We start from the raw sequence: 24,828 nt of genomic DNA, 5'->3' as shown, positions 1-24,828 counted from the left end.
TGGTTGTGCTGAGCTGACTCTAACCAGCTCTCCCACCAGTCCCCAGTGAAAGATCAAAAGATCAGAGCTTCTACAATTCTATTTCTCATTTTCAAATACCTGAAGTTTATTTCCTTAATTCCTTTTTAGCAAAAAATGTGTAATCCTCATATAAAAGTGTTACCATTGTAAATATTTCAAAGTGAGAGAAAAGTTCAAAAGAAATGAAAGCATTTTGTTAGATTCTTCCTTTCCCCTTCTCTTTAAAAACAACTAATTCTTAAGGGTTCTAGTGCCAAATACTTACACACTACAAATACTTAAAACTACAAAGAAGTTCTAGGATACTATTTAAAATACTCCTAATTTACTCAAAACCCCCACAAAATATATTTATTAAAACGTATTTTCAAACTTGAATTTAAAGTGCTTGGGAATTAGACAAATTTTAACCGCATAAAGGAAAACTTAATAAACTTTTCAGAGAATCAGCATACTTGGCCCTGCAATTTTCCTGTATCAGTGTATACACTGAGAATGAAAAACAAGCAATGTAAATTTATAAGTAATGCTAGTAACACAATGAGATACTCATTATTTTAAATTACAATATGTAAGCACAAAACAGCCTGCACATTCCTTTCCAACTTCTCTAGAATAAAAGTAAAACCATATAGGCTGTAATTTAAGATTTAATATCACAAATTTACTACTACAACACAGAGCCATTTTCTGGAACAGGCCCAAAAGAAATGTAAAACATAGTATACAGGACTCAATGGAACTCCATTTTCAAGCAACAGGACCACTCAAGTCAATCTAGAGAACACTCTGTAGTAAGTGAGAACAACAGGACACACTCACCCTCAACAGAATACAAGATTAACAGCCCAGATTCACTTCTGAACTTGACCAGACCTTTCCAGCAAGGAAAACCCACATTATTCTAGGGGAAGATACCAGATATTCTACTAATTTATTTTTATAGTTTCTTGGCTAAGTGGTTCCACCTGTTTCAATATCCAGAAACATACTTTCTTCTACAGACATTTGAAAGTAAGAAGGGGGAAAAAGAGAGATCTTAGAAGCTTTAGCAGCTTCTGTGGGCATAAATCAGGTTTAATTTAGAAACAACCTAACAAATCACAGTCCTTGCTACACTAACATGGCACATTCCAACAGCCTTGCTCTTGATTTCAGAGCCACATGAAGCACTGCCATGTTTCCATGGGCTGGTTCAGCAGCACAAAGCAGTTCTTAAATCACCCAAAAGGAAGTTCCATGAACTTGACACTGAGAAAGAGGCAGACAAAAAGAACCAGGTTTGAAAGTGTAAAAAAAATTTCATTCCTGTGGTAAAGCTCAAGAATCTACCTGTCAATCAGCCATTGAAAACAGTCTGGGAAATAGTCTTCTTAAACCTTTGGATTAATGAACAGTTCAAATTGCACAGTCTAACAACATTTAAGTAGTTCCACATCAAAAGTTTGATTTTTTCTTCTGTAAAATAGCAAGGAAATGCAGTTTTATCCAGACACTTTTAAAACAAATCAGCTGGAAAAAAAAAAAATTATGGTCATTTGAGTACAAATTTGCACTAGATAAAACCTTAAATAAAAAAAATACAGTCATTAGTGGGTGTGTGCTCTAATTAAAAATTCATTTGACCAAATTCATCAGACTATTTCTCCAGGTGGACCTCTCAAGATCCAGAGTAATTAAATCTCACTAAACACTCAGGCCATGAGAATAAAAGAAAAGTTACTGTTTCTCCAGCATAACTTTGAATTGTCTGGCCAGACATATGAGATGGCAAAAAAAAATTCCATCAGCCTCAAAATCGTAGACAGAATTGTCCTTAAGGACAAACACATAAATCTAACCATCAAATTTTTGGGCACAGGTTTCAGGTGGAACAGTAAATACAGCCATTCTTCTCAAGAGGCTCATTAGGTTTACTCACTTGGTGTGACTAAGCCTATGCTGGGAGGGCATTAAGGTTTTCTCATGAAATCTCTCATCTTTGGAGGGATGGAAGGGGAGGAAAGAGGACTCCAGAAGTGGACTCCATGAAAGGGTGCAAACAATGAGAGGGGAACTCGACCCACGCAGCCCAGTTCCCACCCACCTGCCGTGGAAATTCAGCACCTAAATCAGTGCCTGGGTGGAAGGAGAAGGTCTGCAAATGCTTAGCTTTCATTGCCCAAGCAGCAATTGCACAACAACATAACAGTAGGCCAAACAGCTCTGGAAATCAAGAAGAAAATTCTTTTAAAACTCCTCTTTCTGAGAAAAGAATTCATGTAGAAGTATAGAACATAATGAACTCCCAAATGCTTTAGCAATATAGTCATGAATAAACCCATGAGGGCTGAATAAGCATTTACACAAATGCATTTAGAGAGTTCATAAAATAGCAGGCCACACCAGATTAAAAAAAAAAATAAACCCACAGGATGAAAATGTTCCAAAGCTGCATCTTATATCTTTAAAGCCAAACTGTAGAATAGGGAAAGCTGGCACACTCTGAAGAGATTTTTTGAAAAGTGATGAAAACCAAAACAGACCACACCAACTCATTGACTGGTGCTCCTAAACAGCTGCCAACTCGTGTCCTTGCACACACTAGGAAGTATTAAAGAGCACTTTAATTAAATGGACAGCTTGAATCTTAAACTAACTGATAGCACATAGCACTCATAGCTTCATACTGGAAATTGGTTAAACATGGTAGTCATTGCCAACAGTTGACTGTCTCAGAATGCATATGCCAAAAAACAAATAAAACATGCTGACAGAGTTATATCCCTTCACTTAAAAGCACAATTAAAAAAAAAAAAGTGAGAGGTACTGAAATTTCTCATAGTTGTCCTGTTCTATTCTTAGGTTCATAGAAAAAATAACTGGAAAGGAGAGCTCAAAGAGGTCACCTGGCCTGCTCCTTTCCCAAGCCCTGATCATATTCCCTCAATCCACAAAGAGTTGTCTAAACAGGAGATTAAGGTCTCAGGTAACAGAGACTGTGTAGGATTTCTGGGCAGAGGACCTCAGAGCTTCTGTATCATCATGCTTAAAAAAAAAAATACCTGCTGGTTGAATTGTAATGAAGTTCAACCTGCCTGACTCTTTCTTGCTTTGATCCAAGTACAGTATTTCCTGTACTCTCCCACCATGTCTCTACAAATACCTCTTGCATACCTAAAAGCTGTTACATCAACCCTCAGTAACCTTCTCTTCACATTAAACTTTAATCAGTTGTTTTATTCCTTATTCCAAGTCAGGTTTTCCAAGACTTAAGTCTACATGACAATTTAATACAGTTTAATTTAAAATGTAATACAATTTAGTAGAATTTCATATCTTGCAATGAAATCTGGCATAAAATGAAGTACTGTGAAACAAAAGATAAAATCTTGAAAGAATCCTAGAACAACCCCACATCAAACAAACATTTCAAAAAGCTGAATGTGAGACATTAAAGGGTTTCTTTGGTCTCAATATTTTAGCCAACCTCAATATCACTACAGGTGAAGTAATACATCACAATTTTATCAGTAACTTTCACTGATAAAATCATGAGCAAACTGACAAACCAGATGCTTTTTCTCATACAAATATCACACTGGCAAATACCCTCTTATTGGATTGCTTGCCTTCCCTTTTCCTACAGTACTCATATTGATGGAAAACAAATACGTATGAACAGTTTTGTCACCACCTCTACTGCTCCAGGACCACAATACATGACTGGTATGCAGCCCACACATCCCTCTCAACTCTGTATCAGTCTATGTCACTTCACAGAAAGGCAATTCTATAATTACAGATTCATTTCTGTTTCAATATTAAACATGCTATATTACAAAAACATCTGACCCAAATAAAAGCTGAAAGCAGCTGTTGTTTTTCCAAGATAATTCTTCCAGCAATCCATCACAGAAAAACAGAAAAACTCACAAAGTTTCTTTAGAGCAAAAGTGATTTTTTTTTTTTTTTTAAGATTATTTCCAAACTTTAGGTCTTAAATATTGACAATCTGGTCTCTAAATAATATTATTGCATGTTCTAGCTCAGAAAAGGCCTTTATGCCAGCCAGACATTTATTAAAAACTACTTGTCTTAACACCTTAGCTGATTTCTCCCCAATATTCAGCCTTATGTTTTTGGACACTAATGGGAGATTTCAGAATCCAAAGTACACAAAGAACCAGAAGTAACAAACAAAAAATCTAGTACACAAACTGAAAAGGAATACAAAGGAATCCTAAAGGCATGATCTTAATTTTGTCCTAGTAATCACTTGGCCATACCATTACTTACAACACGACACTTCTATATCACCAGGATTATCCCCTAGTGATTCCAATAGAAGTAGGAGGAGGAAACAATGTTCAGCTTTAGGAGGAATAAGCCATTATAGTACCAGTGATATGTTTTAATACCCAACAGATGTTAACAAGGTTTTATATTGCTTGGCAGGGTTTTGCTGTGCTGTAAAGCTGACTAAGACATAAGACAGAGGTGGTGTTTATTGCCTTACCTTTCAGGTCTACGTCATCTTTGTAGCTCATCGACCATAATCCAAATCCATTAAACCCACATGAAACTATCAGAAAGCTACAAACACCGGATAAATGTGACTCTCACCTTAACCTATGACTTGATCAGCATCAGACACAACAACAGTTTCGTATGACAAATTGTATCTAGAGCAATAAAAGCTTCTATGTCATCTTTAAATCACACGTTTTCTTTCTGTCTTGAAGTATGGAGATCTGTAACTCATAAAAGCGGCAACCATTTCACCCAGGAGACACAAGCCCTGAGATATCAGAGTCTTGTTTTAATACAAACTTCTGGAACATCCAAGGGTTCATCTGACTTGTTTTCAGTGACCAAAGAAGAATCTAAGCATTCCCAGTATCAATTCCTCACCAAAAAAGCATACTTCCTCACAGAAGTGTATCTCTACCTAAAGTGCATGCCCACAACTAACAATCATCCTAAAAATTATCTGGAATTAGAACTAATTGTGATGATTGTTTCAACTTTATAAAATCAAGTATGAGCCTTGTCCCCCAAAAGCAGTTAGAGGAAGGAACAAATTCCCTTTCTCTTCCTCCGGCACTCACTTAAACACTTGAAGCAGAAAAGTTGCTTAATAATGTGAATATAACAGCCGAATTCTTAACCCGACTCTCAAGGATGCACACGCCTACACTGAAGGTGCCATGCTTTGAAACACCGAGAACTGAACTGACAGCACCCCTCTTTCACTTCTTCTGCTTTTACATACGAAGTATTTAATAGAGTTGACAAAGATGACTAAATTCAGTTTTCTTTCTATCATGTCTCCCCACATATCCTCCCCAAATCCAAATGAAGAATATTTTGAAAAAAGTTTGGGTCAACACCAATTTTTTTTTAACACCTGTGAGACACCTGTTATAACATCTTGTATTACACATGACTGTGTCTAAAATGCTTTATTACATTATTGATCTTATAACATATGCATCTCCAAATAGTCTACATCATGACGTCTTTCTGTGTTTAGAAAAACAGTACCCTGTGAAATACAATACCTTGAGTCTGGAAAGTAAAAATAAGCAAATACAAATGATTCGTAGTTCATTTCAAATCTAGCAATAGCAAATCCCCAGTCAAAAAGAACAGGGAAATGGAATCATGCCTACTTTGACAAACAGCAGCCACAAAAATAAGGTGGCAATTTCACACTCCCTCTTGCACTATAATCTAAGTGACTCTATCATATCCTCCCCAGGTACGGGATTTATAAGGTATCAAAGAACCACAAGGGAAAAGCAATGCAAAGAATGAGTAGGGAAGGCTTCTCACTGGAGAGGATGTGGGTTGCATCAACTCATGCCATGAATGCATAATTTCATTTCCAGGTTCGGTGAATTTTCTGCTCTCCTTGAATAGGTATTAGGTCTTGGCAAACAATCCAACCCCACATCACATGGAAGGATGAAGACTCTAAATTGTAGAGTTTTAGTACTAAGTGCAGCTGGTGAAAAGATCCCAGATATTTTCTCTAGATAAGAAGAAGCATCATATACATTATCACGTGACTACAGAACTGGCTGTAGGACACTTTTTGCTCAGAAGGAGAAGAAAAATCCATTGCAGCTTACACTTTGAGCAGGATAGAGACACTGATGAGTCTGACCCTTCTTTCTCATCAGTATGACAAAAAGAAAGGTAGATATTTTTGAGACCACTGTCTATCATCATCTTTCCTGCAGTCTCTTAGTCCCTCAGAATTCTTTCACTACAACCAGCTCAGCTCATCACTGCAATTTTGCTGTTTGTTCAAGTGTCCCCACTGTTCATCAGCACCACAGGTCAGGCTTGCAGAGAACTTTCTGTTCACTCTCACAGCTCCTTAACTACTGCTTGTGTGAATCCCTCTTTTATTTCCTGTTTCAGGCCCTGACAGACTCCTCAGGATACGCTTCCCCCCGCCCCACACTGACACAGTGTCCAGTAGAAAACTGGTCTATAACTTGGTTTAATAAGGCACTATAACCAGGCTGGGTAGACTAATTTCCCACAGAGTTCTACCACACATTTCTGAAAACAGAAAAATTTCAAGACCCTTTTTTTGGATTGACGAGGATCTCTGAAAACTCAAACAATGGAAGCTTTTGGCTTGTCAATTAAAATTTCAGATTCTTGTTGGATCTGGGCTTTGCAATTGGCAACATGACAAATTCTTCTCCCACACAAGAACTGCAGCAGGAATTCTCCCTGATGTTTGTTTAGCATAACCTTCCCACTTACTCAAGAGTCAGTGTTGAAGAGGAAAACCTCCATCACGGAGTGTGCTTTGGGACATGCGACTGCCAGTTGCCGTGGATGTTTGTCTAGGACAATGCAAAATAATTTTGGTTGAATGTCATGTTATTTATTTTGGTAGCATAACTAAACAGCACCAGGATGTTTGTTTATTCTGCTGACAAGCTGTACCCATAAAGAGATGCACTGGATTTGACAAGAAAATATTGCTGGAAACCACCTTCTTTGATACATCACTGTTTTGTTAAAACCCCATCTAGACTCATTTTATATGTACACCAGATCCATTACTCATAATGGTTTTATGAAAGAACAATATTCTTCCTTAGAGAATCAGCACACACATAATAAAAGACAATTTCTTCGTTACTGCATAGAGATAGCTAATGTGCCAGTATTTTATTTCATTTAAAATTTGAACTGAATTTAGTTTTAATTTAATCTCAAATTAACTGTCCTATCCAGAGGTATGTATCAATGCTGAACAACTAAAAAAATGGAATGCTGAATTACAATCTACTGCCTTATCCTACTTTTTATGAGACCCATTTTTACTGTCAGTCTCGACATCAATGTGAACACCAATTTGAAAAAATACTGAATCACACTGCAAACTGTGTAAAACTTTCATGGCAGTGAAGCCAATATACAGGACTATTATAACGAGTGGCTGGGCATAACACTATTTCTAAATTAAAATTTTACTGCAATCCCTAACTGATGAAATATGTAACATTTTTGCTACCAAAGAGCAGCAAGTCAAAGCTAGAACTCTACAAATACCTCTTAAAAATCATATAAAAACTATCTGATCCTTTTAATACCTAGTGTTTACATCATGCCTTTCATTTCAAGGCTCTAAAACACATGTAAAGACTATTAATAGCAAAAAAAACTAATTTAAGAAAAAAACAGGTTCCTTACTGTAGGCACACTTCTCAGGATGATGAGACAAATTAATATCTGCACTTCTTATTTGTAGCCATTTTGCAGTTAATAAGCTTCTTCAGATGTTTTTACTGCATAGTCAATGGTTAGTATTTGCAACAATAGTGACTGTCATTTTTAATTAGCATTGGGTTACAGCCTACTAACATAAAAGACTTTCTATAGTTACAATAAATAACCATGGGCTCATAAAAAGCCCTCAGAGCAACTTCAGGTATACACTGGTTTCCTGGATTGCAACACACACACAATAATTTCTTCCAGAACTATACAAACTTGGTCACTGCAAACTATGACCAATTTTATACCAATTCCAAATTTAGGAAAAAAGGCAGAAACTACAGTGAGCATACTCTTAGAAATTACTGCCTGCACCCCTAAAAAAAAGCCCATTGTGAACCTTAGTGATAAGAAAGATCCTAGAATCATTCAATATCCTGAGCTGGAAGAGACCCACTAGGATTATGAAGTGCAACTACTGGATGGTAAATGGTTACATGTTTTATTAATTACAAGTTAAATGATGAAAAAAAGACAACACTTTTCAGGATACAAAGTTATCACAGTCTGAAAGTAACAGTTATGGTCTTACACAAAAGCCCTCACTTTTTTTTAACACAAAGCTATTAAACATGTCATGAGAGAGAGGTACTCTAAGGAAGAGTTGAAAAACTGATACCAGGTATTAAACAAGTTACTGTTTCAGGTGCTGATCACTTCTTGTCAAACATTAATTTCCAATTATGACATTGTCATAATTCCCTGTAAACAGCATTATGGAAATGGCTGTCAACCTGAGAAGTGGCTTCCTGAAAATTACTCCAGCCCAGCCGAGGACATTACTCCCAAAACATACATCAGAAATGCACAGCATGGTGCCCTGCATATTTCAGCCTTACCTTCCAATTTTTCAGAATGTAATCGTCTCTTCTCAAAACACTAGAAAATATTTTGTACTCTATGTCCTTTCATATAATTTGAGGTACTCCAGCTGACAATACTCTGACTCATCAGTATTATGCAGACAGAAATTGCCCGCAAAATCAAAGCACCAGGATAGAAAAGAGCTGGCAAAGAGTTGTTTATTGAGGCAGAAGCAATCATAAACACACTCAGGAACTTCCCAGACTGTACTCATAATTCTCATTAGAACATGCTGCCCATATGTTAAGAGAAGGGTCAGTTTAGCATTTTACCCTGTAGACTTCTACACCCAGATGACACCCACTTATATCTTCAGGCTCGCTAATAGACTGTCCCTTTCTCCCAAGAAGGATCCGAACAACCACAATCTACAAAACATCTCAAGACTAGACTGCTGTGCCTTTCCTTACCCAATTCTGACATTGCTCTATCTAGAAACACATCCAAAGAAACAGATGATCTTACTGGAATTTCTGAGAAACCTGTGACTAGCAGGCAAGAAACTGCCAATGGGCTCTAAATCAGAGAAAGAAAATTATGTATATGCATTTAGGACACATTACTGCAAGACAAAACACTACCAATCAACCACAAACACTGAAACAAACAATGAAGAACAGAGGTAAAGATGTAGTCAAATACAGAACAAAATCAAATGCAAGTATCCAAAACTTAGAATCACATTAAAGACTGATGGAAATATCTGCCATACTTAACCTATGCATCTGCTAATTTTGTTGTGCAATGCTGATTAGAAACTTGAAGCTATCTGTTCCTTCAACCTGTGCATTCTACCGCTAACTTCTTGTCCTCTCTAGGTTTATACTGCTTCCCCCAGTCACAGCAGGAGCAGGCAATCCTTTCTGTACGAGCTTTTAGCCCTTCCACAGTTCAAGTTCTCCCTTAATCAGGCGGGCAGAGATGCTCAAATTAAAAGCAATGTGACATAGATTTAATTAAGTCATATTCAAATTAAGTATCGATAAGGTACAGAAACCTTTATACACAGCCAGGATGCAAGTGTGTTTGTTTTGATATAGTCTTATCAGGATCAGAAAACTTAAATTTTTAATTGCTCCAACAGGGATGAACACACCTTGGTTTTGACATCTTCACCAGTCTAGCAGCACAGGGCTGAAAGTAATACACTCTATCCTCAATAGATTAAATGATTTTATCTGCTTAACTTTTACGGTCCAATGACTCTACCACAATCTTTACCTTCTTCAAGCTGACTTCCCAGGAGGTAAAAATCTGCAAAATCCATTTCCTGTCCCACAGGCATAGAGTAAAACGGGAAATGGCAATTGTTTCTCTAGAGAATCCTTCCCAGATACTTTGACCTTAAGTAAACAGGATCTTTTCTTTCATTTCTGTGCCAGCATTTGAAGAAACACATCAACCTGTGCACAACAATGTAAATGTAACACATCTCTTTGCCTGTTCCTCACAGTCTGAACTCCACTGATCACCTCTCAACTCATGTTGAACAATGTAATGGAATTTTTATTTTTATATATTTGTACTGGAGGGCCTGAGGAGTGATATAGTAACTGCATTATATCAAATTCACTTCACTTATATGGAAAAGTCAGAATGACTATCACTCCCTGATGTCACTCCCTCACTGCAGAGATGAAGGATAAAAGAAGAGAGGATGTTAGAAGTTGTTATTTAAAGCCTATATTATTCTAAGTATTTTTAAGTATAGTATTTTTTTATCTCTACTTGTCTGTCACAGTGCAGCATAAACAAACCACCAGAAAAGATACACATACATTTTACAGTTTAAAAGAAGATATGAAAAAACGTCATGCTATATTCTTTCTGGAGGTGTATCAGTAAGCAAAGCAGGGAATGTATGAAAGGTCTACAAAAAAATGGCATGCAAAAGCTTTCAAACCATCATTATTTCCTTGCAAAACACCAGAAAGATATTCCAGTTTGCACAGGCATTACCAGATGACAACATTGTCTCTGGTTAACTTTCCTCTACAAAACCCAAGCACAGATATCTGAGAAAGGTAGAGAAATACCTCCAGAACACAGCATAAGTTGGAATGATTTCCACACAAACACCACCTAATATTTACTCTTCTAAAAGGAAACTGTCAGGTAGCTGATGCTCTAAGACTTACCAAGATAACAAATGACATAATTTACTAGACAAAGCATACACTCAAGTTTCTCAAAACTACAAGAATCCTTCTCCACACACACACTTCTTACTGAGAAATATAAACAGAAGCTGTTTGGATACAGAAGCTTTTATTTATTCTATTATTTATGTGCTAAGACATATTCCAGGCACTGTGCAGACAGAAAATACCACTGTATAAACAAATTTTACAAACTAAGCTGTATTGGCTTGTTCTCCAGATGAAGAAAAATATTCCCTTCAAATGGAAAACTGTTGGAAAAATTGGTTTTTTAATATTAGAGTTGCTTTTAGAATAAAAGCTGGTCCTTTGAATAGCAAAATAGAAGTATATTTTTTAAAGTGTTGGGGGCTGTTTTAATTATAATTTAAAAAAACCCAAAACCAAACCACAGCAAGTGATTATTTTCAGTAACAAAATACTGACTCTGCTGTCTACAAAGATAAAGATACAAGTAGATAACTGAACTAGGGTTACACATGAAGGAAACTGTGAAAACTTAAGGGGCAACTTGTACTTCAAACTATGATTTCCTAAATTTTTTCATCAAATGTTATATATAAATGCTCTTCTCTGGCAATTGTTTAAACTGATCAGACCTTGGCAAGTCACAAATGATAAGCCCTATTGTGACCTGCGATAAATAACCTGTACAGGCTGATAGTCTACCTGAATTCTTTCCATACTGTCACAATTTTCAGCATTAAACTACCCCCATCTACTCTATACTGCACCTGAGAGCAATTTACACAACTTCATACAGTGTGCAAATGGAGCAAGAATCATCTCTCAAATACCTGAGAGCACTTCAGACTTCACATCCCACTGCAGAATTTCCATGACCGTTGTCAAAAGGAACAAGATAAATACTGCAAAGTTGAGTGCTGAAAACTCTTATTCACTTCAGCAGACCCAGTGACTTCAGTGGAACTACTCAGCTGCTGCAGTGTGAGCACAAACACAGCCATTTGCACAGGACTTCTCAGTCTTGCAATCTACAAATTTAATTGGGAAGGCCAGAGGTTCTCCAGTACTAATGTAAATAGACTCATTGGGGAAATGGAGGGTTGGCTGGGGTTTTTTTCCAGCATCCTAAGATGCTGCTGAAACTATCCTTCTGGCTGGATCCCAACAGAACACCTGAACAACTCAATAAAGGCCCATCTTTTGTTGAAGATTTAAACCAGACATGTACAACCTGTCAATATTCACTATCAAGGTACTAACCAGCCAGCTGATATTCAGCTACCCTAAAACACTCCCATAGCCACAACTGTCTGAAAAAACCTCAACAGCAGTCACTCTGAATTTTTTTTCTGGAAACATTTTATTATCAAATCACTGGTATTTTAATTCCTTTTAATGTTTTAGGACTTTTGATGCAAATATGTCAGTATCTACCATGTGTGCTGCTGTAATACAAAATACTGCTTATCTCAAAATTTCATCAGTAGATATTGAAGGAATTACCACTACACCTGTTTTGTAGATGGAAAGCAGAAACAGAAAGGTGAATTGACTTGCCTTAATCCAATAGCAAAGGAAGAAAAACTCTGTTTGTTCCAATTCCACTATTCCTATCCATTAGGTTATACAGCATCCTGTGCCTGAAATACCAGGTAGATTGCTTTTAAATATAATACATCCTAATAAAGTAGGATGATAAAACAATTTCAAAACACACTGAACAAGGAAATGAATTGTTACGCATCAATAGCTATATCTGAGTTTTGCTCTAGATATGGAAGCTTTCTGCTTCAATCTAAAATAGCAATCTCTGTACAAATAAAAATTTTCCTCTGAAATAATAATCCATTATTAATGCAATAACAATGTACCATTCCACAAATGTCAACTCCAACATGAAGAAAAAAAGCAAAATATTGTCCACTGACCGCAGCAATTCTTTTTCCTCCTCTTCCTCCTTATTAGCACAGAATACAACTAGTGAACTTTTAATACTTTTGAAGAAATGAAAATCTAAAAAGAAAAATCAATGTAATGTGTTGACTATTCCTATTGTGAAAACAATTTGTAACAAATGTGAATTTCATTGCTGTTTGGTCTATTATTTATCATTTGGCCTGAAATCCAGAAGCATTCATTCCATTCATGGGTTTAACCCACAGTGTTGCAGAGAGATAGTGAACCCAGTCTCCTGAACAGCTATCACACCCTCTATCACACAACTGATAAGGGAAAGTGTGGGATTATGACCCACAAAAAGCTCAAAGTGTTTCCTAGCAAATCCAGAAACACCTTAAAACTTGTAGCACCATGTGTCTAGGCTATGCTCAACTACCAGTTCCCCTGCAAACTTCTCATGAAACAAGTGTTTTACAACCACAATGGGGACAGGGAGGAGGGGAAACCCAAAACTTTACAATATTTTATTAAAGATGTGTCTAATGCATTGCCAAAACCCCAATACACTTTAGCATATATTACTAGAAAGCTGAACATACCTCATATCCCTCAGATGTCTCTGCATTCTCATAGTGAATATACTTTTCACTATTACAGAGAAATGGTCCCTCTATGCTGGAAATTGAACCTGACCTCTCCCCTCTGTTTCCTAAGCTTTCAAATAGCTAATCACTAATTAGCATCCCTGGTGGCTCTCTCAGAACACCAGTTTTATCTGCAAGCATGACAATCCTTCCCATACCCCTTGGAGCTGATCAGCACAATATGAAGTTCTTCCCTGAAAAGCTCAGGGTAATACTGAACCCTCTCAACTCAATGAGAATCAGAAACATGGTCCAAGTCTCTCTGGCTGCACTCCAAACTCCCCCAATATTTACCAGCTAGAACACTAAGCTCTGATTTTATTTCCTACTGCCTATGACCACCATTTTTGAAGTTAAAAAAATCCTAAATACATATCATACACACGCTTAAAAATAGGAATGTGAAGCAATCCAAATAAATCAACACTGCTTCATTCTGCAAGAACCTAAAATTCATTCATCCAGAATAGCAGACTTTACCTGATTTTATGCTGTCACTTGATAATGTGAAAAAATATGCTGGGTTTTGCTTTTGTTTTGCTGGAGTAGGAGGATTATTTTAATATGGAGAGGATTGGTTTTGTACCTCTATGCAAGAGCTGTTGTTGATATTCCCAACCAGAAAGACTCCTTTCTAGAATTATCATCAATATATATTACAAGAGAGTGATTACTTCCACCCTGCCTCTCTTCTAAAAGCCTCCTCAATGTTAATTTCCAGAGCAAGGCTACAGGTCTCCTACTCAAAATTTCTCTTTAGATTTTCTAATCCTTTTCTCCTTAATCTCCATTACACAAAAAGAAATCCACATATGCATGGTTTGTGGGAAGCTAAGTAACTTTACCTCTCACCATAGTTACCACATCTGATTTAACCACTGGCTCCGGACATTGAATCATTGTCCTTTAAGATTTCAGATTTTATTTGTGTATGCCTCGATACATCCATCGAGCATAAAATTCTACAACCAGACTGATTTTAATATCATTAGTAGACAATTACATTTCAATTTATGCGACTGTAAGATAACATACCATCCACCTCTGCTATTTCTGTACTGTGTGTGCTGTTTTCCAGGATCTCAGAAGCAAAAATGTTTAAATGTGTTACTATGACTGTTATTGACAAGGTTTTCTGTCTAATCCAATTCTTCGAATGATTCTGAAACAATCTTATGTTCAGATTTTCATTAGTGTGCTCAACTATTCTATTAGACTTTTTTGTTTCTCATGGTAACCAATTTTATTTGACTTAACGGAAGCTGTTCAAATATTTAAAGGCACTCCGAGATGGCAGGAGTTTATCTAGGAGAATACATGTAGTCACAGATATTCCTTTCCTTGCTCTTTTGGATTTTCTTCTCCCCCCACCCCACCCCCTTCAAAAACAGTAGCAAACAAATGAGATCTCGACCTGCCACACTGCACCGGGAACGTGCTCACTTCATCTGTTTATGTAAATATTCAAGTTACAATGGGCACATTTCGAAACCACAAGCTCGGTAGGTAAAACAGATGCTTCTTACGTTCCTTCATATGCACTGAATCCCTCTGCCAGAATCGCCAGGCGCAACGCAAGAACTAAAGTATAAACATCTGCAACACCTCTCTGTTTTGTTAACATTCTTTCACACGTTTTCTTGCTAACTCCAAAAAGGCTCCACGGTGTAAAAAAAAAGAGAGAGAAAAAAAGCCCCCCAACAAACAGCGAAATTGGAAACATCTGTGAGATAGCTAAGGAAAACGGAATGAAACATGAATAAACAAAAACATGGCGAAAGTGGCCTGGGGTTGTTACACTGTCAGATCGTTTTTCCAAGCCCAACATCAAGGCTTTTGTTACAACCAAAGCGGTCATTTGCATGGAGAACCAACAGGGTTTCTTCTTCTTCGGCGTCTCCCCGGCCGTAACACACACACTCGCTGTCTCCGCGCACGGCGAGCCGAAGCCTCCCCCCGGCACACAAACAACGCGGCCGAACGCGCACACGGCCCCGCCGCGGAGCCCTCCGCGCTCCGCACACCGAATACTTTGCTACGGAGACGCAATTTAGGTATAAAAAATAAGAGACGAACCTTTGGAGCGCTGCCCCAGCCGGAGTTCTCTCCCTCTCCCTCTGCTCTGCTGTTGCTGACAAGATCAGGTTGAGATTAACAAGTCCATGCTACTCTGCCAACCTCGCTCCTCCGGCGGCTGCACACACGCCGGGGGCTCGCAATAATACCAAACTTTCGGAAAGTTAAAAATGGAATGGATTGAAGGAATGTAAAGCACAATGGCAGGGAAGCAGAAAACACTGCCTGGACAATTATTGCAGCAGCACGCAGGGCACTGCTCTGTAGTCAAGGCTGTGTCAGCACTTTCTTTCTAAACCCCCCCATTTTCAGGGGGCTGTAACTCAGAAAGGAAAAAAAAGAAAAATTGCTCATGGCCAAAAATATTGCAGGTAAACCGCCCCCCCCCCTTTGCATTTTAAATCACCCATTTAGACCATTCAGAAAGTTACAAGAGTCTGTGCACTTTGTCAGGCAGTCCCACATGCCTTTTTTATGCAAATACAAGTGGTTTTTTTAGATGAGGTTTCCCAAGAATTTGACCTACATTGTGAATCCCACCCCCCCTTTTTTTTTTTTTAATAAAAGCAATATAAAAAATACTTTAACATCGAAACCCGGTTTGCATGAACATTGGATAACTTCTAAATAAGTTCTACACCCACATTGCCTGAAAGGTACCAGATTGGTACCAGAGATATGAAATTGCTGTCATAGACGATCCAGCACAGCCTCTACTGAGGTCTCAATCCCAATCCATTATGGCATCTTGGTAACCAAATTGCTGAGGGCATCTGCATTTTCCCCGGATAAGGAAAGGGTCCTTATAATCATGTTAAAATAAGGAAACAAAGCTTTTGATCTGTATTTACTACCTTACAACTATGCTCTAAACTGTGGCACATCAGGGCAATCGCTGCTGCTCTTGTTAATCGCCGGGTTTTGTTGTGGGGGCTTTTTCTTTTGTTTGTTTGTTGGGTTTTTACACTCTTGGCAATTTCCTTTCAGATACAGAAATAAAAGTTCACCAGCCTTTTTACACAAGCCAGATACACTGAGACACTTTACAGTTATGTTTAAAGTTACAATAAAAAATGAAGAAAAAAGCCCCAAACCATGAACTATACAGTCATATTACTACTTTCTTTTAAAGTAAAAATACACCTTTATTGCAAAGACTGTGTAGCAGCCTAAGCCTGCTGGGCAAGAAAACCAAGGCATAAGTCTTGACTGATATGGAGTAGCCAAGACAACAGGTAGTTCATCTAATCCTTACAAAACTCAAGTCCATCAAGACTTTTCCATCAAAAGGCATCCCTCTGGTCTCTGTGAGTTTCTGACTCTGCAGTACGTTGCATACATAGGATTTAAAATTAATTGCATCCATTGAAATGGAGCCATTCAATAAAAACATTTGGTTGCTGTGAATAACTTAGTAAAGCAACTTCCCCAGTAGCAATGTCTCATTATCTTCTAAAAAGTCCTAACACATAATGAATATACAATATTCATACAATAGATGGTGGTTGGAACTAGAAGATCTTTAAGGTCCCTTCCAACCCAAAGCATTCTAAGATGGTTATTCCACATTAGTATCCAGCACTAGTACAGGTATTCAATATTAGTACAGGTTATCTCACCTTTCTGCCTTGCAAGAACAGCTGCCTGGCATGTTTCGAAGACAAGCTGATTTAATACTAACACCTTCTTCTGTCAATGCTGTGCACAGCAGTTAAAAAATACCAAAATTTCTCCCACTATTCAGAAGAAAAAAATTAACCGAGATTAAAGATAAGGTCCTAAATATTTCACAAACATCATAACTCACCAGAAGAGTGAAGGATTCTGCTTCTCCATTATAATGGAGAATACATTATAATGGACAATACCACCACACCCACCTGCTCGGAGGAAGAGAACTCTGCTGAACAGTGGGACAACATGTGCCACTTCCTACCCGACCCAGCACAGGGCTTCACATCCCCGGCTTAGACCAGTCTTGTCTGCTAATACAAGAAATGATGGTGACACACACCCACTTCTGCCACCTGGCACAGGGGTTATAATGGCCACTGAGAGGAAAGAGAAGCAAGTATAGTAAAATCTCCATCCACAGCAGTTTCCTTCAGCATGTGAAAGCAAAGCACTAAGGTTTCTGCTCTGCTCTACCAAATAACATACAGAGTGTTTATGTTCTTGAAAGATACATAATTTGCATGCAGTGTTTAATGGCAGACAGATGTTTTTCTCTAATCATTAATCTGGAGCAAAGCAGAAGGCTACTGGAAACAAATGGAGTAAGGTTCTCCTAAAGGTTTGGAGTATTCTGTGCACACTGCTTAAGCCAACTGCTAATTCGCATTAACAAGACTGAATGAGGAAAAACATTAACACATTATGATTCACCTGGACAATACCAAGAAATAACAAAATGGAAGCTGATTTTTCATCTTCCTTTTATGACATCAGCAGACAAGGAAAAAAATAAAGAAGATACAGTACAAAACTTCTTAGCAGATCCAACTTCATACTTCCTATTGAAGAATAAAGTGGTAGGATTTATAAGAATTCTAAAGGCAAAGTTATATAGGCAATTACACTAAATTTAATTAAATTAAGGCTCGGCTTTATAACTTTGTATGGTAGGTTAAGCAGAAGACATATTAACCTAATATTAAAGAAAAAAGTACAACCTTTGTATATTAATAAACATACCCTGGAATAACAATAACCATAAATATTCTGTTTAATTTAGCAGGAAACTACAGATTTTTAAAACTTCAAAAGATCATTAGCTTAGTTCTCATCTCCACATTTATCATGCCAGCATTTACACTATAAATCAACAGCTGCAGCCTAAAGTTGAAAACATGCCAGAAATATGCATAGGTTGTATCAATATTTGCACATGGAACTTTGAACATAAATTATTTGACACTCAACACTTCAAGCTTCCTCTCTGAAGTTGCAATATTTAAAGGTTAAAGATTAGACATGCTCCCTCTTGTGTTAAACTAAGAATACACGAATCCATGCTGTTTTCTCTGACATGATGGTTGCTTGGCCATCTGTTCCATTAAGCAACCCCTTTAACTCTAGCTACTCATGTCTGACAAACCTTCACCAATAACCCTCCAGTTTAAAGACACATACAGTCTGAGCACTTAACCTGTATCCATAGAGTATCTGTGTTACATTAAATTAGCTACTGTATTATTGGAAAGGACCATTAAGAGACTACATATAAATAAAACCTGTTGCAAATAAGTTTCTTGGACAAATACATCCATGACTTGATCAATTACATAGCAAGTCACACTTCTTCAGTCCCTGTAAGCATCACAGAGTTAAGGTATGACAAGTTCAAGCTGCTGAGTAACATTAATCATGGGGAATACTGAAGAGCAAATTTCCTTCTAAATATTAGCTTACAGCATATTTAAGACAGACAGGAAGAACAGGACTATTTTACAATGCCACATAATTATGTTTGTAAATACAGCAACAACTGAGCAAAGTTTTCGGTCCTCCACCCAAGCAGCTCAGGGTGAACAATTCCCTGCACAGAACCTTAATGGTGTCAAAATCCCCCTTATAAAAATCCTCTTGCAGGATCTGGTCCCAAGATCATGTCTAGACATGAGTGCTAATCCCAGGTGTAACTAACACAGAAGTTTTTACGAATACACTTCTCAAACAAAAGCTTTGCACCTGGTGTGGGCTCGGTAAATTATGTTTAGGCATACATTTGCTGATTATGATCAGTACAAGGCTGAATGCTAGGGCAGTTGTGAGTAAATATCAGTAAATAGATCATAGTCAAGAGCTGAAGAGAATCTAACACTCAACTACATTACTTCCCACATTCCCTTTTATGTACCCCCATCCCCTTGTGGTGGACAGATGCTCTCAGTGCAATGAGGTCTATGCACATCAGAAATAATGCCACCAAACACTCTAAGAAACGTACTTGCTCTTTCAAAAAATGAAAGTTAAGCGTGTTCACTCCTCCTGGAAGTACTGGTATTTATTTTCTCACAGTCTTCTGCAGACCAGAAAAAGCATAACCACAACGTCTGGAGAAGAGACCAAAAAAACCATCATGATTATCGATGGATACAGGTATTGGAGTCTCTTTAAAGCCCAAACTCCAGCAGCACACTGCTTGAAGCACATTTGCTGCCAGTGCATCAAGAAACTAAACTTTTGACACCGACTTCAGCAACAGAATGAAGCTTATATTTACTGCACGTACAGGTCCTATGGGCACATTTGCCTTTTGCTGCAAACCTGGTGTGATGAAGGTCGGTCCCAGTGCCCCGTGTCACGCACTGAGGTGCCCAGGTCACAGCGAGGAGCCGAACATCGGGATACTGCCCTCTACGCCTTACCCAGAAAGCAGCTTTTATATACATAGCCAGAGGACTGACACTCCAAGAATGGTTTTATTCCGTCACACACACAAGTAGGAACTCTGCAGGATCAAGTCCCTCTTTTTTTTTTTTTTTTTTTTTTCTTTTATGGAAACACTCACGTACGTCCGGCAGAGGAATTACTGCTCGCTTAAACCGGTGCTTGTCACCTTAGAGGGACCGGCCAGAGGTCAGCGGGTCACGCAAAGCCTCTGAGCGCAGCCATGGAGACCCACAGCTCCCTGGGGATCCCGCACCTCCGCCAGCACCAGCCAGAGGAGCCCCGAACTCCGCACCTGTAGCGCCCGGCGGCACCGGGCGGTGCCGGGGGCGGCAGCTCCACTCCCCGGCGCGGCTGCGAGGGCAGCGGGACCCATGAATGGGCCACCGGAGACCGAACGCAGCCACCCCCCTCCCCACCCCTTCCCCCGCGGGGCAGGCGGGACCGGCCCGGCTGCAGCGGGAGCTGCGCCCACCCCGCGCCTCCGCTCACCGGGGAAACTCGGCGCCGGCCCAAGGAGCCGGGGGCAGGGGGCTGCTGCCGTCTCCGCTATTTAAACCTCTTCCCGCCGTCTCCGCCTCACTGGCTCCCACTCGCTCCCTCCGCCCCGCGGAACTCACGGGGGGCGGCCCCGCCCCTCCCGATGTACACACAGCCACACGCCGCCCGCCGCCCCGCCCGCCCGCCGCAGGCGCGTCGCCCATTGGCTCAGAACCCTGCCCGTCAACATGAGGCGCGACAGCATTGGCTGGAGGCATTGCCCATCAAGGCGCGCCCCGCCCCTCGCCCCGCCCCTCCCTTCCCGGACACCTCGGGGGTGCTAAAACGGCCGTTTGAAGTCACCAGCAAAATTTACTTTTAGGCCCCACCCACCCAGCCCCAGAGGAGATTCTGATTGGGCGATGGGAAATTGCTCTCTGCCGCCAATGGGTGGCTGGGTGTCCATAACCCCCCCAAATCCCGCCTATCCCAATGCCGTAATCCCATTTGATTTGTCCGCGCATCCACGCGGCCCCGCCCATTCCCGCAGCGCTGCCCATTCAGGTGCGGCTTCCCAAGGTCTCGGGCGGTGTCTACACTCATGACGCGGGAACGTGCGAAAGGGAGCCGCTCATTGGTCGGCGCGCCGTCCTTCTTCTTCCGTCACCGCCCCCGCGGAGCGTACCAAGCCGCCGCGGCGCAGGGTGGTGCGGGGGGGCGTGCGGCGTTGGTTCGCCCCGTGTCCATGAGGGCCGGGGCGGGGCGCGCGCTGTTTCCCGGCATGCCGCGCGCGCCGTAGGTAGCTCCCGCCGGGACGCGCTGGGAAGGAGGGCGGGAGGGAAGGCAGGGCGGGGGGGGAGGCCGGTGCCCGATCCAAGATGGCGGTGCAGGAATCAGCCGCTCAGCTCTCAATGACTCTGAAGGTGCAGGAGTACCCCACTCTCAAGGTGGGTGCCGGGCCGTCCCCGGCGCGGGGGGAGCGCGTTAACGCCCTCAGCGTCCCGCCCGAGCAGCGCTGAGGGAGAGCCCCTTCTCCCCCCCCCTTCTCCCCGCCTCAGGAGCCCCGGGGCTGTGGGATGGAGGTTGCAGCGATTCCATCGCGTAGTTCCCGCCTGTCCCCGTTTTTCCTCCGCTTGACGTCTCGACTGGTGCTGCTCCGCTGCTGCTCTTCCCATCCCCCTCCGCGGAGGGAGAGGGACGTGCCTGGAATATGCGGCTCTTCCCTGGTGTCTCCGTGCCCTGAGGGGACGGGGGAGGCCCCCGAGCCACGCTGGGGACACAGAAAGAGCTGGAAAGGAGCTGGGAGAGAAGTGAGGTCCTTGTGGTCGCGGGGCGGTGTGAGGGGGGAGTGGGCTCGGACGGAGCCGGGCTGGGGGAGAGGGGTTGGGGCGTGTGAGTGGAACGTACTCCCTCAGGAACACCGAGGGCTGCCTGAAGTGCTCGTCCCAGATGATTATCTGGATCTACGTGGCGTTGTTAGGAGACGTGCTAAAGGGGAGGGAGTGGAGGTGGCAGTAGAATATGGTTCCCTGGCTGCTGGGTCCCCCGAAGATGGAGATGAGCTTAAAATATAAAAAGGGACAGACGTACTGGAGAGCTGTGGAGGCGAATAAGCAAAGTACAGTTTGGTAAAAGCTGTGCCTTGAGATACTGGGTCTACCTGCAGGATGGAAGTCTCCCAAGGCTGCATAGGTGGTCTTGGGCTTTAACCAGGTGTTATGAGGCAAGTGAAGGACTCAGCGATGACCTTAACGCTCCGTGCCTTTGAGAACTGTTGAACTGCAAGGATGATGCTCATAGGAATCAATGGAAACCTTTGTTTGAAGTCTCGTGTTGCTTATACAGGAGGTCTACCACATAAATAGCAGTAACTGTGGAAGGGACCTGGGAGAAGGATCTCTATTGCAAAATGCTTATTTAAATATCTTTCGTGTCAGTGTATCGACATTTTACCTTCTATAGAAGATGTTTATGCAAAGTCAACTTTGTTGTGCTGAGATCGTGCTGTGCCTTCACACGCCGAGCATTGTGTGCTCCTTGCAGTGTTGGTTCTGCAGGCTCTCTGGCAATGTTCTTCTTGTGCATATCCTCCTCCAATAGCTCCATTCTGCTTGGGTTCTGAGAAGTAGAAGGACAAAGTGTTGATTCCCATTTTACATTGAAGGCTCCTTTCTGTCACGCAGAAGTACTTTGGACCTGACAGTATCAGGCTTAAATTTTAAAATAGCTGTAAAGAGCACTCTAGCACTTTTCATAGCCAAAACAGTGTGAAGGCATTTAATGTTAAGAACATCGTTTTAAGACTGCATTTTAGGTGTATTCCCGTTGTTACCACAGCTTTGGTTGCTACATTCCTGAAAAATTACTGGCAGTGAGGATCAGTGAGTTTTTTGTTTTGGTGCTTATGACTTAAGATGAATTGTCAAGGTGCCAGCCATTTAAAAGGTAGAGAATATTTTGGACTAATTCTTTTATTTCCACAAGCATTCTTTTTCCCTAAAATATCTCAACAAAAATATACATAAAAGAATGGAATGTTGTTTGTAAAGTTAGCAAGCTAAATAGCAAGAGGGTGAGACACCCTTGCACTGAAACTCTTAATTTCCAAGCAAAGATGATGTTTATTGACTCTTCCCAGCAGCCATTCGAATTCTGAGTTGTTCCTGTAATCGTTAACAACATTTTTCATTGTTTAAAAAAAACCTGCCAGAACAGTGTCTGCTCAAATCTTTGAATATGTCCTCTGAAATATTCTTAGCTGTGAGTCATGTACCAAAACATTTTAGTGGTGGAGGTGAAAAAGCAGCATGGAGAAATGAACACTAAGGCTAAAGTCTACTAAAGTAAGTTGATATGAAATCTCATTTTGCTCTTTAGGAGTCAGGTGCCTCCAGGTTTCTGTGGGACTGAGACTCTGTGAATTTTTATTTCCTGTTTATTCAAATGCTGTGTAAAATGAACGTGTATCACTTTTTTAAAAAATTTTGTTCACCAACACTAGCTCAGATATTTCTCTTGGAGCTCTGGACGCTGGTGATTTTCCCTTCTGTGAGTAAAATATAAAAGATTGCAGACTTGTATTTATATCCTTCCTGTTTCCTCCCTCTAGCTTCCTCATGCCAGCATCACTAGATAATAGTTGTGTAATAGTTCTACATTTATGGTATGTTCCACAGAGTGCTTTTCATGTGAAAGAGTGCTTCAAACTGCAGAGGGAAATCCCTGTTCCATAGCTAAATTGTGGTTGCTGCTGGAGTGGAAATACTTCAGCTGTTCTTCAGCAGTTCAGCTCAGAGGAAGTAAATAGAGTTCTTCAGCTGAATCTAGAGAAGCTCTTTAAGTGTACAAAATAATTCTTGAATATTCCCCCCCACCCCCTCCAGTCCCTTCTCAAGGACAAGAAGGTTGTCAGCTATTCTTCCACCAAACTGCTGTGGAATCTTTCTTTTTTTGAAATGCTGCTGATGGGGAATTCTTCTAGTCTCAGATGAGAGCATGTAAGATGAAAGCTGACAATTTGAAAATGAATGAATGCGAACATTGTTATCATAGTTCTTTGCTGAAACTAATAAAACAAGTGATGACAGGAAGCTGGATAATTCATCCATATCTTTAGAAGTATGAATAATTATTAAACTGATAGCAAGCTGTATAGACTAAGCCCCCAAAAGTGGAAGATGGAAGACCCAAAAGCAGGAATGATCACTTGTGAAAATATTCTGGGCTGTTTGTTGGCAAACAGTTTAGGGTTAGCTGGGCTACTACTGCTTTAAAAAAAGTTGATCAACAGGAGAGTTGTATAAGCACAGGATATGTGAGCATCTTCTCAGAGCTGCTTTTGTTGTTGGGCTTCTTTTGTTGACAGCTCTGTCAGCAAAAATACTGGCAGCAGATTTAATATGATACTAATTTCTCATGGAAACACAATATTTACTGGATTCTTACAGGGAAACGTGTAGGAGACTGGGATTATATGAAGTGCATATTGTTTGAATCCTGAGTCCACAGAATAGCTGAGGTTAGAAAGGACCTCTGCAGACAGTCTAGTCCAGTAGCCTGCCCTCCGGGCAGGATCAGCTAGAGCAGGTTGCTCAGCGTCATGGCCTGACTGTTCTCAATTATCTCCCAAGACTCCAGCCTCTCTTGGCAAACTTATTCCAGTGTTTGACTGCTGTTGTGGTACTAAAAAAAAAGTTATCTTTTGTTTACAAGAAATGTTCTGTACTTCAGTTTGTGCCCCTTGCCTGTTGTACTTTTATGGGGCACTGCTGAGAGGAGTCTGGCTCCATCTTCTTTGTTGTCCCCATCAGGTATTCATACACTTTGATAAGGCTTCCTCTGAGCGTTTTCTTCTCTAAGTTGAACAATCCCAGCTCTCTCAACCTTTCTTCCCATGTCAGACTCTCCAATCTGTTAGTGATCTCTGTGGCCTTCTCTTTGCTTATTCTAGTATGTCCATGTTTCTGTTGTACTGGAGACCTAAAACTGGACATGGCACTTTGGGTGGGTCTAAGTTCTTAGAGTAGAGGGGAAGGATC

At 40.5% G+C, this 24,828-nt stretch overlaps 2 protein-coding genes across 7 annotated transcripts in view; one reads left to right on the top strand and one right to left on the bottom strand.

Moving 5' to 3' along the window:
- The window catches only part of CTBP1 (C-terminal binding protein 1), a 236,084-nt gene extending 215,703 nt beyond the window's left edge, over positions 1-20,381 (bottom strand). For 2 of the 3 annotated variants that reach the window (XM_039550318.1, XM_039550319.1), the window contains exon 1: positions 20,303-20,381. The gene's annotated coding sequence lies outside the window, so the exon portion shown is untranslated. Of the gene's footprint in view, positions 1-15,418; positions 15,487-20,302 lie in introns of those variants that run through there. The other variant, XM_019287097.3, reaches the window with a different exon arrangement.
- Positions 20,382-21,127: 746 nt separating this feature from the next.
- The window catches only part of MAEA (macrophage erythroblast attacher, E3 ubiquitin ligase), a 49,731-nt gene continuing 46,030 nt past the window's right edge, over positions 21,128-24,828 (top strand). Inside the window, exon 1 of one of the 4 annotated variants that reach the window (XM_039551084.1) lies at positions 21,128-21,237. In XM_039551084.1, coding sequence (XP_039407018.1) covers positions 21,169-21,237 — 69 coding nt within the window. In that variant the 5' untranslated portion in view covers positions 21,128-21,168. Of the gene's footprint in view, positions 21,238-21,437; positions 21,601-24,828 lie in introns of those variants that run through there. The other 3 variants (XM_039551082.1, XM_039551083.1, XM_010402058.3) reach the window with 3 other exon arrangements.

The sequence above is a fragment of the Corvus cornix genome, chromosome 4, assembly GCF_000738735.6.
Source record: "Corvus cornix cornix isolate S_Up_H32 chromosome 4, ASM73873v5, whole genome shotgun sequence".
Taxonomy (NCBI): Eukaryota; Metazoa; Chordata; class Aves; order Passeriformes; family Corvidae; genus Corvus; species Corvus cornix.
The sequence above is the reverse complement of the archived record's forward strand: the minus strand, read 5'-3'. Positions and strand labels throughout refer to the sequence as shown.